At 31.5% G+C, this 16,670-nt stretch overlaps 1 protein-coding gene across 1 annotated transcript in view; it reads left to right on the top strand.

Annotated features, from left to right (window-relative positions):
* Positions 1 to 766: 766 nt before the first annotated feature.
* Positions 767 to 16,670, top strand: part of LOC145332656 (ATP-binding cassette sub-family G member 1-like) — an 84,253-nt gene continuing 68,349 nt past the window's right edge. Inside the window, exons 1-3 of the mRNA XM_080177664.1 lie at positions 767 to 859; positions 1,760 to 1,799; positions 3,008 to 3,118. Of these exons, the coding sequence (XP_080033790.1) occupies positions 828 to 859; positions 1,760 to 1,799; positions 3,008 to 3,118 (183 nt within the window). The 5' untranslated portion in view covers positions 767 to 827. The remainder of the gene's footprint in view (positions 860 to 1,759; positions 1,800 to 3,007; positions 3,119 to 16,670) is intronic.

Below are 16,670 nucleotides of genomic sequence, written 5' to 3'. Positions count from 1 at the left end.
GAGATACTTCGCTACAGACAAAAAAGCGTACTACTTTATATAATAGGATACTTAATTACTTTTTACGTCTTTTAACGACGTAAATCATATTTAAGATATTAAAACAAAACAAAGAGCTTTATTTTATTCGCGCTAAAAGAATTTTTTGTTTACGCAATATTTTTTTATGAATTGTTATTAGTAAGTTATTTAAAGAATTTTCAGGGCGTACTTACTTTAAAATTACCTAGCGGGTGCGCCCCTAAAGGCCTCTATTTTTTATTGTAGTTTTAAAAAGAAAAAGTTTTAAAAATATTTTTGGGGAGATTTATCTAGGGAGGGTGGTGGTACCCTACCCTTAAATAATTATAAGCCTTCCCAGGACTTATGAGAAGCTAACCTGTAAAGGAGAACCATATCGGTTCAGTAGTTAGCGATATCCATCGGTACTCACAAACAAACAGAGATCCTCTTACTTTATTATAAGGGTGTATTTTGTATGGTTTTAAAAATTTGATAATACTATTGGTTATCATCATATAAGCAATCTAAGGAATTGAAAATAATTATATTTAGTGATTTATTAAGAACAACTGCCAAAATTCAAAAACTCTTTTAGTGAAAATGTATGTCATAAATTGTGCAAAAGTTGAGTGTATGGGAGCATATTTTGTATGAAAGGAGAGGGTGCCTTGCGCGTCAATTTAGTAATCAACCGTCGACGCCTAACTTATTTGACTGATACGGCTGCGCTTTGTTCACGCCCCCCCCCCTTCCTCCATCTGGCAAAATCCTGTGCACGCCACAAGTTATAAATATAATAATAATTAAACTTGCAGGGTCTAAAAATGACAGAGACCGACCCTCTTCACTCTGCAAGGTAGGATATTTTAAAAATAAAGTAACAGTATGTTTGTCTGTCTATTTGTACCGAAGAATTTCGCTAATCGCTGAACCGACATGGTTCTGCTTTACAGCGTAGCTTTTCATAGGACCTGGGAAGGTTTATAGCCATTTTTTTTTTTTGGGGGGGGGGGGAGGGTACCACCACCCTCTCAAAGAAATCGCCAAAAACAGATGTTAAAAAAACTGCTCTCAGCTATACTAAAAAATCATCTATCATATCATATTACAGATAATTTTCTACGAATAATAAAATGAAAAATCTCATAATTTATCGTTTTTTTTTCATCCGTGGAAAGTTGTTTGTAATACGATGCAATAAAAGAAAATTCGTACTACCATATCTTTTAATAAATTATTATGTATCCTTCCTTATTACTATATTAATTGATGTAATTATCCCTGTACTATAATATTAATAATACATAATAGGTAGATTAATAGGGTATAAATAAATAAATAACATGTATTTAATAATATTTTCAATAATAAGATTATTCTTATTTTCTCAGTGCGTATTTTGTTAGTTTTTCATGATTTTATAAAACTCTTTAAAATTATCTTTATTTATTTATATATGTGTTCGTATACTATAGCGTTTTATTGGTCTGGGACAGATTTCATTCTAAAATATATGTAATAATGGAAAAAATACCCCTGAGGGGTAGAGGGGGGGGGGGTAGTTTTTAGTTGGTTTTGTATTACTTTAGATCAGGTTAGGTTAGGTATTAAGTTTTGGGTTGTTCAGGGTTAGGACCCCCACATGGGTTACAAGTTAGAAAAAAATCATTTCTGTTTTTTTTTTTGGGGGGGGGGGGGGTCAGTGTTCGACAGGCACTTTTAGCGGAAAGCACAAATAATGTTTTCTCATTTTTAGGCGCAATATGAACGTGGCAAGTGAAAATGTGTCTATTGAGGAATGTTAAGCTTTTAAACATCATCATTTTGGAACAGCGTCGCTTCTTTATGTTTTTTTTCTTCAATTCTCTGTCAAAAGTTCTTGGATGTTGCACCAGATTTCCATGTAGTCTAACAAACAGCTGGCTAAAATAACGGGGTATAGTCCCTTTTGTAACATCGCACCTTTTGGGGCGATTCTTCGTATTTTTCACAGTAGCTTTTCTACTATTTCTAGTCCCTGTGGGGGGCTCTAACCCTGCGGGTTCCATTACCTAACCCTGTGGGGCAATCACCTAACCTAATATAACCTAACCTAACCTTAAATAACCTATAAAAAGCCATTTTAAAAATACGACGAATCGCCCCTTATGTGGCGATGTTACGAAAGGGACTATTCCCAAATAACGATACACTCCATCCACATCCGTTACCCTATCCCTACTGGATTAACGAACTGACCAAAAAATGAAATTCCTATATTGACGACATATTTTCCCCTGTCAATATATTCACGTATACTATGTCCATTACCAAAAGCTATATTTAAATCATAAAAAATATTAAGAATAAGAGGAGATTAAGATTAAAGAGACTCAGTAGAAGGAAAATGTACAGAATAAAAAAAGTGCTTAAACAAATGACCACTAAAATATTGTTTGGTTTTACTTTTTATTTAGGAAAACTTGAGAAAAAAGTTAATGTACAAAATATACTCTGTACAAAACAGTCCCAAAATCGGCCTATCATTAATGTTTATAACAACAAATCTCAAAAAGCCACTAAACCCTTCATTAATGAAAAGTTTAATCATTAAACAAGGATAGCAACATCCATGATAACCAAGTTTCAACAAATTAAAAATCAAAATGATAAGAGTGTCATGAACGGGTTAAAAAAATTGCCTAGGGGGGGATTTCTTTTGGGATGGTGGTTGTAACTTCCCCCCAAAAAGTTACAAACCTTTCCAGGACCTATTAAAAAGAGAACTATATCGGTTCAGCGGTTAGTTAGTTCCTTTTATACAAAAAGACAATATCCTGTTACTTTTATATTAGGATTAATGATAAACGAAAAGTTAGACTGAAGAGTAGTTTTTTAACACCAGCAATTCATGAAAATATGCTAAGAATGTTTAAAAGCGATGCTTTGATATAATGGTTAAAGTATTTGCGCTCTACCAATATGAATTATTGATGGTATAAGCTTAACACCGCTGTAACACTAGCCGGGAACCAGTAACGGGGGTCAACAGCTGGCGGCAGCTTCTAATTCCAGCGGTCACACACACAAACAGAAAGTTACAAACCAAACAAACCAAGATTCTCTAAATAACCAGGTCAGTCCATTCGGATCTTGGAAAGAAAACGAAGTAGCGGGTTTCGTCGTATTTTCACATTAGCTTTTAATAGGTCATTTTAGGTTAGGTAAATGTAATTGATTGAACCGCAGGGTTAGATCCACCCGCAGGGTCTAGAAATAGGAGAAAAGCTCCGACGAAACCCGCTACTTCGTTTTCTTTCCATGATCTATGCTTTCTATATGAAAATGCTAGCGGCTACGCCACTAGCATCTAATGGCTCTGTATTCAAATGGGCAGAAAGTGGTCATAAAAAAACATTAAACACGCCCCAAGACTTAAATCTCAAAACAAAATAGCCTTAAACCATCACAAGAACTGTGTGAAGCTTTTATAAAATCAAGAACCCAAACAGTTCAGCAGTTATTGAGATCTAAAGCTCAAAATAATACTACATATGACCTAGGAGGGGGATAATCCCCCCCAAAAATGATTGATAGTTATAGTTACAACGAAACTATATAATTAGGGGGTGTAAATTTGTAACAACAACGTAAATCTAACATAGAAAATGTGTTTATAGGCCTCTAGGGGCACTGCCGCTAGTTGCATAATAAAATAATAGATAATACTTGACAAAATGGGATTTGTGAAATCAATTTGTTTTTTTATTTTATTTATTCCTATCCTAGCATATGACTGCAGTAAATTAAAATATTTCATTCAGTTTTGACTTTAGCTTTCTAGATATTTATTAAAAGGACAGTCGCATATTCAATTATTATTATTATTTGTAAATCGCGTAAATAAATGTAAAGAGAAATAATTTAAATTTTCAAAATCTCTTAATAAACAAGAATTTTGTTGAATTGCTTATCTGGTTAAATTAATATGAGTAATTTCTTGTGTGAATAAAAAAAGATATTAAAACAAGGATGACAATATCCGTAAAAGCGAAGCTCTGAAACGGTAGGACAAACGAACATTAGTACTTGAAGATTATGGGAACTGAATATGCAGAAAATAAAAAATAAGTTTAAAGTCAAAATTGAAAGTAGATTTGTTACAAAACTGCTTAATTACAGGATACTGTTTAAGGAAATAATTACATTTTTAGGACTTAATTATAGAGATGCTTCACTTATAACATTGTACCTTGTTGTAATAAGAATCAGTTTTCAAAAATAAGATGAATAAGATAATTATATAACATAAAATTTGTTTTCAATAAGGTCAAAAATCCACATGTTTGAAATGAACGTACGGACATTCTGGTAATGATTATAGAGTAGCTACGCTTTCTAAATCGTACCTAACTGTTAAAGGAATCATCATGAAAAGTTTTAAATAGATAAGACAATACTAACATATCTAAATTAACAAAATTAGCTAAATAGTGTACCTTTAAATGATATGCAATGAATGTTGCATATAATATACCTATTTATTTACCCTTCAAAATATATTCAGAGGACCCTAGAATTGGATCATGTTCGATTACAGAATCCTGATGCAAAATCATTCCAGTTTTGGCCAGATCAAATGTCTAACAAAGTACCCTTACCGTTTAAAATTTGACCAAAAATGTTAAAAAAAACTTTATATTTTAATGTCAGGTTTCTATTATTAAACATGAAACTATTCAGGGGTCCTCAAAATGTATGTTTTATAATTGATAAATATTTTGAATTCATTGAATTTTTGACGCAAATGACCTTTTTGCTAAAATGCTAATATTAAACATTTCATACTGTATATGATTAGAAAGTTTAAATCCTATTGAATTTGATAAAGTTCTAACGACAGTAAAAATAAAATAGGTTTGGATCTTTTTTCATGAATAAAATATTGTCCTTTGCCTATAGGTTACTCTAACCTGATGGGGCTACGGTAACAAATATTAGATATGTTTACATTATAACAACAAAAGGGTGTGGGGCACTTCCCATGACGTTTTGGGGCGACGACCCTAGATGCTGGGGGCGAAGCACCATATGTAAATCATGTTTTATCGCAGATTTTTTTTGAGCCAATGTATGTTTGAAGTGACGCACAGCCGGATGTATGGATATACTTTGATTATAGAGTAGTTGCGCCACTTATAATACTCAAGACTGAGTTAATCCGAGAAAAAAACATTATGACAAAAGTGATAATCTCTTAATCTTTTACACTATAATGTAGAAAAATATAAAGATACTGTACTATGTTCATAGTTCAAAGTACTAAAACTTTTCTTTAATTAGAGTCGGCTCGTCCGTCCGTTTTACCGTAGCATATAGCCCTTATTGTAATTAATTTAGACATATCCTTGAGAACTCGGTTATCAAGATCTTAATGGGAAGACAAATACCTTCTACTTTATATAAGACTAAGGACACTTGAGGTGGAAGAGATGGAGGGGGGGGGGGGGGGATTTTGGATTTCGACCACCCCATATTTTTTTTTAGTTTAAAAAGTAAAACTAAAACAAAATGGAAGGGAGTAATTTTTTTGTAGGGGCGATATTCTTCCCCCCTAATAGTTATATAAACTATACCAGGAACTAAAGGAGAACCATATCAGTTTAGTGGTTATTGAGATCCTACAGATAGACAGACAGACTTCCTGTCATTTTTTATAAGAATTTTACTATCCAAGTTATCTAACTTTGCAATATGTTTGGAATCAGTTACAGACAGTTTTTATTAGCAGAAAACTGTTTTTGCTAATGTTGCAAATATCAAAGAAATATCGGATCTTATTCTTTTTATGTCGCAATAGTGGATGCGATATAGTCTTTGATAATTGGCTGTAGCTTAAGATTTCGATAACTGCGACCATTTATTAAAGATCCTAAGAGGATTTTAAGCTATTTTAATTTTAGATTTTAAGGATGGTTTAAGGCTCATTTTTCTGCTTTAACTACTTTTTTCAATACTGAGCTCCTATAGCTAGGGGCGCAGTCGCTATCTATTTTGAAATAACAATTTTAAAATCAAATATTTTCTTCCAACATTTCCGACAGTCAAATGTTTTTTTTTATTAATTTTTGTTTTAATGAAATCATTATCACATTAACGTAATATATGATAATACATATAGATAAAGAGATAGATATAGTTTAATGATATTCAGATTGAATAAAACAAATTTCGTAGTGAAATGCATCAACATTTATGTGAAAAGCATTAAAAGATCCGGATCTAAAAATATAAAAGTTCCCGTATTTTCCCCTTATCACTCTTTTTATCCTAAATTCAAGAATGGAGAGGTCAATTGCGGTAAAATTAATCCTCTATTCCCCCCCAATTATTACCTTTTAACACTTAACAATTGGGGGGAGAATCCTATTTCCGTCTGTTGCCCTATACTTAAATCCCTGGATAGCTTTTTGTCCATATTTACTTGAAGAGATTAGTATAAGAAACAAAGAGAAAAATTAGCGCGCAAATTATCTAATTTTGCTATTCAAGGTGATTTCGAAAATGAGGTCAATGTGAGATATGAAGTTTGAATACATTTAATAAAATTACACAGAGTACAGAACCCATTCCACCTTGTTTTTATAACGGGCTGGTAGTTTTTATTCTTAACACCTGCGGGAGGTTCTAATTCAGTTAGGCTAATACCTGCATTGCCTAACCTTGCAGGGCTACCCTGTACCTAATATAACCTAACATGGCTTACAGTTAAACACCACACAAAAAACTCCCCACCCCCCTTTCCTAACCATCAAACTATTTTAAATAAAAAAAAAATTCGGTTTGACTAGGCACTATTAGGGAAAGAGCCTAATTGATTTTTATTAATTTTAAAGTCTTTGCTTAAGTCAAGACACTGAAAAATTTATGAATTTGATCTAAATGTGATAAAAACCTTCACTATTATCTTATTATTTAAAATTATTGTTCGATATATGATATTTTGATAAACCTCTGTAGTAAAACTATTGTTATGTTTAATGAAAAGCAGATTTTTTAATAGTAATAAATCAAGTATAGTTATTTTTCATATCGTATTATAGACAGCTTTCTGTGGATAATGAAATAAAAAAATTTACGACAAATTTTTATTTTATTATTTGTTGAAAATTGTTTTTAATACGACACGATACATGATTTTTCATTATGGCCCAAAAACCGGTTTTAATACAGCGGATATTAATCGGTTTCAAAGACATACTGGAAAAGAAATGAAATAAAATCATAATGTTTTTCGATATGGAAAAGTAGATAAAGCCAAAAGACCACCATGCATTTGAATCAATCTTTTATATGGAATACAGTGTCTTATTTTCTTTGCAATAACATAAAATTAATGTCCCTAAATGTTATTGTTACATCACATATGTTTATATTCTTGGAAATATCTTTTATTTATCCTTTTAAAGGTAGATCAATATTTATAGAAGTGCACCTTAGAGGCAGGAATAAAGAGAGTGGTGTTCAGCCGTTTACGAGATATAAATGAACAACATACATGCATACAAACAATATAAAAAGACATTATATTACTATCCTGTGATATAAAGTAGTAAGCTTTTTTGTCTGTAGCGAAGGATCTCGCTAACCAGTGAACCGATATGGTTCTCCTTTACAGTAAATCTTATTATAGGTCCTCTTTTTCGGGAAGGTTATCTTCACTCTCTCATAAAAATACTTTTTAGCTTTTCTTTCTAAAACTTAAATTAAAAATGGGGGATTGAGCTCCCGCCTTAAGTGCCCCTAGAGGCTTCTAGTGGCGTAGCCGCTAGTTTTATTATATAGCAGATGTAGTTTTAATATTATCATTAGTTTTCACTAAAGTTGAGTTTTATTTTTTTTGTATGTCTCTGTAAATAGAGCCTTGTCCCAACTGCATAGTACTAAAAATGTATGTCTGTCTATATACACTCTTTACATAGATTTCCCAAGAGAGAGGCATGGTTTTGTAGATAATATGCATCATTATATGCATATGTGTATAATCAGAGAGAGCGGGGACAATGGGCTTTTCATTACACTAGTCCCCAAAGTTTTTATAAGAAAGTTTTCTTATTATTTGGCCTAATGACTTCTGGCCTTTTGTAAATTTTGATTGTTTGATTTATTAGGTTAAGATTTCAAGTTTTCAAAACTTTAGGTACCAGTGTAATTTACAGTTCATTATCCCTTACTCTAAATAGAATAAGAACATAAAAAACCTTAAATCCAGAGATCTAATGGGATAAGACAAAGGCCAATAAATTTATTTACATCCTAAATCAAGATTTACCCTATCTGTAGATTACAATTGATGGTTGTAATGTTTGGACACTCAACTTAATTAACCAACCAAACAAATTTGATAAAAGTAACCAAAGTTGTTAAGAAAACTTAATTATAAAACTTTGGGAACTATTGTAATTAACATGACAATGTCCACTCCCTCCCTGACTGAAATCTATGTCTGTCCTGCTTTTTATAGTTTGTTGATTTGTGTTTGTAATTGCCCACAACACAATAGAAACTAAAATCTACCAGGGTTTGGGGATTGTAAAAAAATCAAATAAAAAGTTTAGTGAAAAATTAAAATTTGGTTATCATTATATAAAAGAGTAACATGATGTGTGTCTGTAGCGTAAGATCTCGCTAATTGTAGGGCTGATATGGTTCTCCTTTAAAAGCTAGTAAAAGTGGCGGCACAGATTATGTCGTAAAAAAAATTAACCAATGAGAGGCCAGTATACACTGTAATTGACCAATGGTAAAATTTATAGTGGCCTCTCATAGGTTAATTTATTTTACGTCATAATCTGTGCCGCCACTTTTACTAGCTTCTCTCATTTACAGTGAAGCTTCTTATAGGTCCAGGGAAGATTTAAAACTATATTTGGGGAGGGTACCTCCACTTTTTGAAGAGAAATTGACCCGCCAGTCAAGTATAAAGAATTAAACTTATTACTTATAAATAGATTTGGAAAAATTTCAAAATCCATTTGAACTTACTTTTTCTTTTTCTACAGAACTAATATAAAACTCCAGGCCCTTTGTCCATGTGAATTAATCAATTTCCAGTTGCGGAATTTCTTAGAAACACAACCAGAGGCGTGCAGAAGGGGTTGGAGGAGGGGGGGGGGGGTTGGGGAGTATCCACCCCCGTCGTCAAATTACCAGACCAAGGAGACTTTTTAGACGGTCCTAGTACGAACGCAGGAGTTCCAATCGTCGGAGTGGACAAACGCAAGAGTGGACACTTAACCAAACCAAACGTTTGGGAACGTTTGTCCTGGAACCTTTTAAGACCTTTGAGTATGTTGAATATATAAGGGGATAAATACCTAGTGGGGTGGATAAACCCTCCTGACACACAAATACACCCTTATTACTGTCTGTACTATTACACACTTCTGGAGCTCACAACCACCTCGATTATTGTCTAAGGGTTTTGTGAAATTTTTGAATTTACTTCGCGCACCCCCTGGCAATACTCTGTGCATGCCACCAAATATAACCTTTATCAAAGATATAGGGACTTGAAAACTGCTAAAAAATTCTTTTTTATTGTAACCAGTTAAACTTCATGGTTTGATGTTATTATCATAACAAAAATGCTATTATTATGGGTATAGCGTTACATGGTTTATATTATTCTTAGTCGAAATCAACAAAAATTTGAAGTACTAACTTAAGAAGACATAGTTGTTTTAAAATCTAAAAATATAGATTTATATCAGACAACTACCTGGATCACCTTTTTTGTCTGCCAGCAAATTGCTTTCTGATCTTTTGTATTGGCGATTTGACTGTGTTAATATTCACGACGCTATTGGCTGATTTTCAAAGACTTAATTGAAAGTCGCCTCAGGGTCTTCAGTGTGGGGACAAACCCCTTCCACCTACACTTTTTTACTCGAATGTTTAAAATTAATCTCAATTAAGCATTATTTTTTTCAATTGGTTACTGCTTTATTCCTGAACTTTTTCCATTTGTCTTTAAATAACAAATGTAGGTTTGGCAATTCATTTCTTTAGGTAAATAATCAAGAAAAGGTTTTTCTTTAAATTGATGATGCTCCCTTTTTTAGATAAATGGCATCAATCCTTTTATTTAAAGGCAAATAAAAATAAGTTATAAAGAAACAATAAAATTAATTAAATATAAAAAATGATAGGACAGTATACATTTTAATTGACCAATGATAGGCCATTATAACGTCCTTTTTATAAGCACTGTACAAAGCTTCATTGAATAAATACTCTTTATGTAACATATTTACCTTTTTTATGTTATTTAAGCATTTCGAATATGACAAGACATAAATGTACTTTCTGTATTTTTAGTAGCGAAGCTTTTCTATTATTCACTTTGTTTGTTCGTCCGTCAGTCAGTAGTCTATAGGGAAAATGTGATTTTTCTCGGCTGTTGTTGAAGATCAAACAGCATAAATTCCTATGGCGTATCCTCATCTACATTATTCATCATTTGTCCCTTTATCTGTCGTTTATGCTTTAGAAGACATAAACATAATTTTTTAAAAGCGAAGCTTTTCTATAATTATTAAAAGCGAAGCTTTTCTATAATTAGGGTAGGTCTGTCCGTACGTCCGTCCGTACGTCCGTAACGGATAGCTTTTTTCGTTAATTAAGGCATGTTAGAATTGTCCTATCGATTTCAAATTTTGCATGGTGATTCCTTTAATAGTTAGGTACGATTTGGAAAGCATAGCAACTCTATAATCATCACCAAAATGTCCGTACGTCCATTTTAAACATGTTGATTTTTTTTACTTTTTTAACAACAAATGTTTATGTGATCTAATCATCCGATTGATCTGATTTTTGGTATATTGATTCCTGGGACAACAAAGAATAATGTAATAAGCGAAGCAACTCTATAATCAAGTCCTAAAAATGTAAGTATGTCCATAAACATTATCCTGAATCAAGCAGTTTTTCAACAAATTTATTTACAATTTTGCTTTAACTCTTATACATATATATTATGATTATTCAGTTCTGACAATATACAAGTGTTAATGTCCGTTTGTCCTACCGTTTCAGTGCTTCGCTTTTATGGATGTTGTCATCCTTGTTTTTTTTTATAGATTACATGATTTTTTATGATTTTTTCATATGCTCTCTTTTTTTCTTTATTATGACGGATCATATGCTCTAAAACACACTATGTCCGTTTGTCTATTCCATGATTTTTTATGCTCCCCTACTGATGGATTGCCATCCTTGTTTTTGAGTAGAAAATATTTGTTTTCCCTATTGTTACATATATGTGTCTTACATAATATTGTATCTTTACATATCCAGGGATCTAAAGGGATAAAACAATGGCCGAATGGCCAATAAATTAATTTACATCCCAAATGATGATACCCAAAATTACCCCTTATGTAGATTAAAGTTAGTAAAAATACTCAAGTTAATTAATCAACCAATCAAAATTCACTTAAGCCACCAAAATTGTTAAGCCAATGAATAAGAAAACGTTATTATGAAACTTTAGGGACAAGTGTAATAAACAGACCATTGTCCCTTCGTTCTCTAATTCTAAGTGAAAATTCCCCTCAAAGTCTTCCCTTTTTTCTCCCCTTCTTACCCACTTCCCTTTTAGTCAAACAAAAAAAAACCAAGTTTAACTCCAACCTACTCTCAACAAATTATTTAATTTTCGGCATTTAAATAAATTGGCTGAATAGCAGCCCCTGTGTATTCCCTTTCCAATATAACTAACATTTTATTTAGAATAAATTAGGGAGGGGGTAGATTAATTTATCGTCTATGATACAATCTCCTATTTAAATATCAGGTCACCGATTACAGGAAGGGAGGGGACATTGGACTGTTTCCCCAAAGTTTCATGATACTGTTTGTTATTCGTTGGCTCAACAACTTTGGGGAACTTTGAAATTTTAATTGTTGGTTCATTAAGTTGATATTCAACAAAAGATTTATTTGGTATATCATCATTGGGTATGTAAATCAATTTATTGGCCATTGTCTTATCCCTTAAGATCCCTGCACCGATTAACTGTTTTGATTTATGTATGCATGAAATACCCTGTCATAGGAGACTAGATAAAATCTACCAAATAACAGCTAAAAAGCTACTTAAATAGCTTATGTAGAAAAAACTCTTAAAATCTAACAAATTATGTATGTTACTCCGTCCTTTTTTTTATACTTTATGCAATGGCATTTACTCAAGGATCTAAAAGGATAAGACAATGGCTAACAAATTGATTTACAGCAACAATGATGATACACAAAATTACCCTTTCTGTAGATTACAATTACTGGTTGAAAAGTTTGGACACTCAACTTAACGAACCAACCAAAGTGTTAAATGAATGAATTATAAAACTTTGGGGACTAGAGTAATAAACAGCCCAATGTCCCCTTCCTCCCTACATTTACTAGACTTTAATTAAAGATTTTTGTGATATTTCGCTATCACATAAAGAGTAGTTCTGTAGCTTACCTCCAAACACAAAAAAAGTCAATTATCTCAGCTGCAATTTGGGATATGCATCTAAGATTCTCATATTTATCCATGTTGTCAGCCTTGATCTTTTTAAAAGTTAATTAATTCGATAGGTCATTACTTGGATGTTGCACCAGATTTTCATTTACTCTAATAGATTGAAACTCGCAGCTGGCTAAAATAACGATATCACACATTTACCCCTTTACCCCATCCTCTCCACTCCTACTGGATGAACTAACCGACTCATACAAGAGGTCCATGTTATATTGACGACAATTTTTCCCCTGTCAATATATCCTTCCACCTATAATATATATCCATAGTTAATTAGGATACAAGATAGAGAAAATTAAAATAGAAAATTAGAAATTCTTGCTTCAAATTTTAGAATTTATCAAGGATAAGTGACGAATTTTCTTCAAAAAAGAAAATTACTCTGGTACAGTAGCAAACAAATTTCTCTGAATACTTCTATTAAATATTGATTTGTTAGTTAGAACTGTGTCCGAATGTTTCAACCAATAATTTAAATCATCATAAGGGGTAATTTTGTTATACATTAGCTCATCATTCATTGTCTTATCCCTTAAGATTCTTAATAAGGAAATTATATCGACGAAAAAAATTGTCTCATTATAATTATTTTAAATCTTATGTGACTAAATATTAACAAAAAACCTAATATCGTCTTAAGTTGGATGGATTCTTTTATCTGATTGCCCATCTTGGATATTAAGTCCTTAGGTCTATTACTTTAGGAATTGTAAATGTTTTGTTTTTATGAATTATAGTCCTTCTTTAATTTTGGAAGGAGTTAAGATTTATGAAAATTCTTAACTAGAAAATTAATTTTGTATTTTCAAGCGTATGAAGAGCCAAAAATTTGAAATCTAAACGAAAAAAAAATTCTGAACCATAACTCCCAACTTGTAGAGTTTTGAATCAGAAACAATTCTTTAATTTTACTATAAAACAAGGCTGAAAACATCCATAAAGGCGAAGTTCTAACACCAGAAGGCAGGATAAACAAACATTAACACTTGTAGAGTATTAGAATTTTAAAAAGCATGCTATTAATTACTTAGTCTAAACAAAATAGAATGTAAAATTGTTTCAAACTTAATTAAAATATTATTATTCCAAAAATCAGATGAATCAGAATAGATCCGATGAAGAATTTGTTGTCAAAAATGTAAAAAAAATTAACAAGTTTAAATGGACAAACATACTTTCTGGTAACGATTATAGAGTTGCTCTCTTTCTCAATCATGCCTAACTGTTACAGGAATCATCTTGACAAGTTTATCAAATTGTCATATCAAAAAAACAATTCCAAAATGTCTATCATTTACACACGGATCGACCCTAAGATAAGAAAACTTTTGTAAATTAAATTTTAAAGTAAATTTTAAAGCAATTTTCATTTTATTTTAGAATTGAATGATATATTAAAACATACAAAAAAAGATTAAATCTGAAAAGATGTCTAGATTCTTATGAAAACCGATCAGCAAAATGTCATCAATCAATTTCAACTTCATTTTGGGTCAGTTTTTGGATGAAGATTAAACAGTTTGATATTTTGTAATATAATAGAGAGATTGTTCTATTTTGTTAGCACAGCTACTGTATGAACTTTGATTCTATCTATGCAGGGAGGGAGGTGACACTAAGCTGTTTATTACACTAGTCCCCAAAGGTTAAATAACGTTGTCTTATTCGTTGGCTTAACAACTTTGTGAAATTTTCTGGAATTTTGATAGGCTGATTAATTAAGTTGAGCGTCCGAACATTTCAACCACTAATTGTAATCAACAGAAGTGTTAATTTTTGATATGTACATCAATTCATCGACCATTGTTTTATGCCTTTAGCTCCCTGGTATTTATATGTCTTTCTCTCCACCATAATTTTAAAGATTAATTTTAAATCAGGTATCTAAAGGGGTAAGACAATGGCCGATAAATTGATGTATATCCCCAATAATGAAACACAAAATTACCCCTTCTTTAGATTAAAATTAGTGGTTAAAACGTTCAAACACTCAAATTATTGAATCAACCAATCAAAATTCCCCAAAGTTGTTAAGCCAACGAATTAAAATACATTATTATAAAACTTTGGGGACTAATGTAATAAACAGTCCCAATGTCCCCTCCCTCTCTGATTTAAATACTGTTTACTTAATTTTGCTGCAGTTCTACTTAGGAACAAATTGTTTTTTTTAGTACCTATAAAAAATGACGTCATACCATACAAATGACCAATGATATGTCAATACACAGACTAAATTACCAATGGTAGGCCAGTATGACGTCATTTTTATAGGCACAATAAAAAGCTCCTCTCTTTAAACGATTTTTCAAACGAAGGACAAATGATTTATAGCGTAGCTATGCAGCTGAAACTGAAAGAATGACGCACACACACACACACACACACACACACACACACATGAAAGATTTTGTGAACTTGCCTCATTACCTTTCTTTTCCTGGGTTCAATCCTTAAAAAAAGGACATATTAAAATCCTTCCAACCCTATTCAAGGGCAAATAAAATCGAAGCTGCGCGCGCAGCTTCGACCTAAAAATAAGAACATTTTCGCCCCCTTAGAAGTAGTTGAGGTTTAAAAAATTCAGATTTTGAAATCAATCCTTAAAATCCTAAAGACATACCTTATTTAATATTCGAACTTGCTTACATTTCATTCATTTATTGTTCATAACTATTTATTAAGGATTGAGCTTGTGACATCATTTAGCTTTTTAATTGTTCTTTTTCTTTACTTTTTTGTCACTAAGGAAAATATTATGTGTGCGTTTTCATACACAAAATATGGATAAGCTTAAAAAGTAAAAAAAAATATTAAGCCATTTACATAGACGTACCTTCAAGGGTTAGGGTAAAGGGGTGTTTACTCCTCAAACTCACATCAAACCTTTGAAAGTGTAAATGCAAATATTACTTATTTAAACTCTTTTTAGCTATGGTAAACTGTTTTATTGCCTCTTAATATTTGTGGGCTTTCAAAATCAATTCAATAAATTAACAAAAAATAACGTCTATTCGTTTTAGGCCATATATGACATCTGCAATGAATTTTTTATTTATTTATAAGTTAAATTTCTGAAGATTTATCAATAATACTGAAAGCTTATAAGATTATCCATTTACCTAACCTACAAATATTTCATACTTACTGCTTTCAAAATTTTAAGGATTGTTTTAAATTACATCAAACGTTTTAAATGGCATTTAATTGGATAAATTTATCTATGAGAAATTAAAAGATAATATATCTATGTTAGATAGGTACACCTAAAAAAACTAAAAAAAGTATGATGATTTTTTTGTCTTATTTGTAAACGTTTGTATTCTTTACATTTAAACAGCAATAAACTTATCTTAATGACCTCATGGCCAATGAATAGAATATACGTGGATATTATGACAGGGGAAAAATTTAGGTTGTTAACATACTTATTGGTCAGTTTGTTTATCAAGTAGAAGGAGAGGAGATCATTATTTTAGCCATCTACAAGTTTCACTTACTTATAGACATAATAATCTGGTGTAAGATTCAAGTAATTATAAATCCATTTCATGACCTAAATAGAAATAAAAACACTTACAAAGAAAGTGACCATTTAATTAAATGAATCTTAGAATAGAATTACAAGCTGTTCATTAGGTGTAAATTAATCAAATTGTATTTTGTTGTATTTCAAAACAAGGATGACAACATTAGAGTAAAACACTAGAGGGAGAAAGGGTTAAATAACTGTATCTCCCCATCGCAACCGCCTTTTGCAATAAGAGATATAAGTTTTCCGGAATTTTAATGTAGGGAGTAGATTTGAAATCTGCATCAAATTTTAAGGATTTTTTATAAAATTCGTTTTTTTTTAAATTCTTTATCTAAAAGCGAAAATACATTTTAAGTTAATTAATTTTGACCAATAGGATAGGTGGATTTTAAACTACCTGCGCTCTAATTGGTTGAATGATGTACGACATCCAATCAGAGCGCAGATTTTTTAAATCCACCAATCACAGATGCCAAAATTAATTAACTTAATTTGTATTTCCGCTTTTAGATAAAGAATTATACAAAAAACGAATTTTATAAAAAATCCTTAAAATTTGAT

The sequence above is a fragment of the Acartia tonsa genome, chromosome 11, assembly GCF_053477335.1.
Source record: "Acartia tonsa isolate MP-2025a chromosome 11, ASM5347733v1, whole genome shotgun sequence".
Lineage (NCBI taxonomy): Eukaryota > Metazoa > Arthropoda > Copepoda > Calanoida > Acartiidae > Acartia > Acartia tonsa.
This window is presented reverse-complemented; position numbering and strand designations above follow the sequence as displayed.